Here is a 4,262-nt window from a genome sequence, read left to right on the forward strand (position 1 = left end):
TCTCTCTCTCTCTCTCTCTCTCTCTCTCTCTCTCTCTCTCTCTCTCTCCCTCTTTCTCTCCTTGCTCAAGCTTTTTCATTTATCTGTTCCTTTTGGCTCCCTCTATGTGGTGAATTCCCTGACCTGGTTGCTTGGGATCAGTAAACACACCTAAGAACAGCTTTCCAATAAACCTGCATTATACACTTTAATTTCTCTTGAATTAGCTAATTTCACTAGTGGAGATTACTTATCCCTTTAAGGAAAACATTCCTAACTGTGGGACTGGAGCCATGACTTGTCATCCTTTGAGAAATGGTAGTCAACATAGAAGGTGAGGACTAAAAGTTTACCAGGCATTTAGAGTAAACATCATTTCATTATGTAATACTGGAGAGAAAGTGCATGTGTCTAAAACATTCATTTTAATGTGCAAGCAGGCACATGCATTGTATAGCATATAAATGCAAGAAGAAAACATCTAGCTTCATTCCTTTGATAAATTATTTTATTTTATTTCATTTCACCTGTGTTTTATGAGTGTTTTGCCCACATGCATGTCTATGTACTATGTACATGCCTGGTGCTCAGGAAGGCCAGAGAGGGCATCTGAAACCCTGGGGCTGTATTGCAGATGGTTGTGAGTCATCATGCAGTCACCTAGAATTGAACCCAGCTCCTTTAGAAGAATAGATAGTGCTCTTTCTTAATTGCCGATTTACCTCTCCAGCCCCTCAGGTATTGTTCTTTTTCAAGCACTGTCCACTTTGGGTTTTAAGCCCAAGGTATGATGGCCCAGCTGGGTGATATCATTGGTCAGCTTTCTTAGTTCCTAGTATACCCACTTATTGTCCATCCAAGGTCATAGGACCTGCGCATCCACAATTAGGTTAGGGTCAATGACCAGGAAACCCCAAGTATCATCATGTCTACTCCTTCTAGAATTAGTATTAAAAATGTGTAACATGTAGCCCAGCTTTTTACACACAACTATTAGGGATGAAATCCATACCCACTGAAAGCATATTATTGAACTGTGTCTCAAGCCAGACTGAGGGATTTTTAGGGTATATGTTTCTGTTTATCCCTAGAAGGAGAGGAGCTTAAGGAAAGATATACAGATGGGGGGGACTTTTGTTTCTTTATATTTCATAGGGCTGAGACTTACAGCATAGGAGAGAGTTAATGAGCCTGAGATACTCACTTGTAGATGGGATAGACAGGATCTGATGTGTATAACCTGAAGAGATATTTAAAAAAGTGAGAATGCAGTAGGATGAGGATGTAGAGGCTGGGAAAGGAGAGTGTATGCTCTGCACAAAGCACACATGGCCACTGCTCACCATTGATGTAAAGGCTGTTCTTATCTAAGGTGTAAGGACCCAGCTGAGTGACACTGTTGGTTAGGTTGCTCAGTTCCCAGAATACCCTTTCATTGTCCAGCCCAGGTCCAGTTGGGTCAGCATGGTAAGTGCAGATGACATCTACTCCTGTGGCTGCTCCATTTTTCTCTGGCCTGAGAAGGACAGATGAGAAGAATAATGATAAAGAGATTGCCTAGGAAGCATCTTAAGGTAAAGTGCAGGAGAGGAAGGAGCCAGAGGAGATGAAATGACTGGTGTAGAGGTGATTCATAAGGCTTATATTCTCTGAGTGTACTGACTTCCAGCAGTCTGTGAACCTCAGCAGACATGGAGTAAGACGTTTTTACTGAATGCAAGACATTAATCTATGTTCTCGTGGTGTGAAGAACGGAGTGTTCATGTTAAAGACAGATGTGGATTTGGGAATTAAAGCAAAGACCAGAGGCAGTAATGTCTGTGCTTGTTAGCTTTAACTGTTGACTTGAATCACCTGTTAATAGAATTTCACTGAGGTATTATCTACACTGTGCCAACTTGTGGACATGACTGTGGGGAATGATCTTAATGAAAGTAGTTAGTGTGGGACTCCCTAACTTATGTGGTTAGTGACAGATCCTATTCCAGGGATCCTGCAGTGTCAATCTGAATACAAGTGAGAGAACATTTCTAATTTTATGTTTCTCTATTTTTGCCTATGGGTGTGATGTGGTCTCAATAATTAGCTGCTCTGATTTCCCTGAAAATAATTATAAACTGTTACTTGAGATGTAAAGCTAAAATAAACCATTTTTCCCTAAGTTTCTTGGTCAGAGTATTTTCCACAGTGTTAAAAATGATACCAGATTAATATTACAAAGGAAATTCTAATGACAGAATTTAAAGCTCCAAGGAAATTCCCTTTCATTCCACAATGAGGGAATGAAGGTGGGAAGTCAGAATGAACGAGCAGGAAAATTTCAACAACCAGCTGTGGCATCCGCAGGCTGTGGGGATGATTAAAGTGGAGGTTACATGACTAGAGACAACTTGGGTCCTGAATCCAGCCCTTGTCATGGGCAATCTCTGCCCCAGTGGTCTTGCTGCCTCCATGGCTAGCCCCAGAAGGTGGTCCTCCCAGGTCCAGTTTGCCTATTTCAGAGCTGCTTGCACCTTCCTAGCCATCCAACCCCCTGTGGTTAGCTGTCACAAATTCTCTCATCCCAGTAAATCAAAACTCTTGAAGCTTATAATCAGTCAGTTTTATATATTAATAAATCCTCATTTTGCAAGACACCCATACAATAATTTCAAAGCCAAGTGATGATACAAGCTAACCACCTAGATTAGACAAGTTATCCAAATTATTCTATCATTTTATGATATTCCTAGCTATCTGTGGCTATATAAAGCCATGTGGATAAGTTTAATTATCTTCTCCATCCATCTTTTCTCCTCCTCCTCCTCTCTCTCCTCTCTTCCTCTCCCTGTCTCTGAAACTCTTAGCTCCACCTTCCTTTTCCCTGTCCAATCACAGGCTTCTTGTTGTATTAATATTTAAATTAACTGGCAGAAAATTCTCCTACAAGCCCTTCTGGATGTGCATAAGGCTAATGAACATACAAGAGAAAAGGAAGAAAGGCAAGAACCCTTTGGATCTGGGACACACTGAGGATCTCTGGTTGTTTTTGTTAGGACTTACCTGAGTAATGCCAGTCTGCAGTTAGAATACAGGAGGCTGATACTGGTCTTATTGAACAAAGGCCAAAGCTGTGGGGAATAGGGAGAAGGCTGTCAATACAAGAATTGAGGGATACAGACTCTTTTTGAGATGTGTGAAGCTAGTGATGGTGAGCAAAGCTGGATTCTATGGAACAGGGTGGAGAGTGGTGTGGCCTTTTTGCAGGGTGTGGCCTAAGTTGATTGGGGTGGCTTACTTCTGTGTAAAATATGCATCTACCAGACAGAGCTCTTACCAGTCTTTGTAGGATTCTCTCAGTGGCATTGAACTTCCAGGACCCAGTGTGACTCATGCCCTCCTCATACTTAAGGTTAGTGATGGTGAAGTTGACGATGAAAGGCACCAGAGGAGAGCCTGGCACTACAGTGGGGGTGGGAGAAAGACACACTGAGCTGTTGTATCCTCTGGTAACTTGGGTATCTTCCAGCATTACAGAGCTTTCCCAGGGAAGAGAGTAGACCCAGCATGACTTGTTATGCATCAAGCATGATTGGGACTTCTCTATGGGGCTCAGTACACCATGGTGCAGAGACTAATCACATCAGACCCTATGTTGAGAAAATTCCAACATGTGTCTTTATTTTCTGAGTTTTCTTTAAACCAGATTTATTTTTCTGCAACCCACATACCTATTAATTAAAAGAAAATTACAATGTTCATGTTTTGTTTTTGTTTTTGTTTTTGTTTTTGTTTTTAGCAGACTTATCAGTGTCACTTGCTGGGTGAGCTGAGTTTGATATCCGGGACCTATACAATAGAAAGGAAGAGCTAATTCTCATAAGTTTTCCTCTGATCTTAACAATCATTATTTTTCATGCACATTCATATTCATGATCACAGGCATCAAGTAAAAAATATTTAAAAATATTTAAAGGTGTAGAGTGGATTAGGAGATAGTTCAGTCACTTGAGTGAAGAAGAGGACCAAAGTTTAGTCCAGAAACCCATCTACATAAAAGCCAGGTGTGGTGATACACATTTGTAAATCCAGTGTTAGGGAGGTGGATTTCTGTGGCTCATTGGCCAGTCAGCTTCTTCACCTAATTGGTGAGTTTCAGGCTAGTGAGATATCTTTTCTCAAAAACAAACTGTGGATGGTGCCTTAGGAAAACATCTAAGGTAGCGTTCTGTAACAACACACATATGTACATACATGGAATCCAACCTGCTGTCCCCTACCCCCCCCCAACTCCATGGAATCCA

The 4,262-nt window shown here is 41.3% G+C and overlaps 1 protein-coding gene across 1 annotated transcript in view; it reads right to left on the reverse strand.

Annotated features, from left to right (window-relative positions):
• Nucleotides 1–4,262, reverse strand: part of Muc16 (mucin 16, cell surface associated) — a 183,222-nt gene that overhangs the window by 107,124 nt on the left and 71,836 nt on the right. The window contains exons 12-15 of the mRNA XM_031344149.1: nt 3,296–3,420; nt 3,022–3,089; nt 1,323–1,495; nt 1,184–1,219 (exon numbers count right to left, since the gene is read on the reverse strand). Of these exons, the coding sequence (XP_031200009.1) occupies nt 1,184–1,219; nt 1,323–1,495; nt 3,022–3,089; nt 3,296–3,420 (402 nt within the window). The remainder of the gene's footprint in view (nt 1–1,183; nt 1,220–1,322; nt 1,496–3,021; nt 3,090–3,295; nt 3,421–4,262) is intronic.

This window comes from Mastomys coucha, unplaced genomic scaffold (assembly GCF_008632895.1).
Source record: "Mastomys coucha isolate ucsf_1 unplaced genomic scaffold, UCSF_Mcou_1 pScaffold23, whole genome shotgun sequence".
Taxonomy (NCBI): Eukaryota; Metazoa; Chordata; class Mammalia; order Rodentia; family Muridae; genus Mastomys; species Mastomys coucha.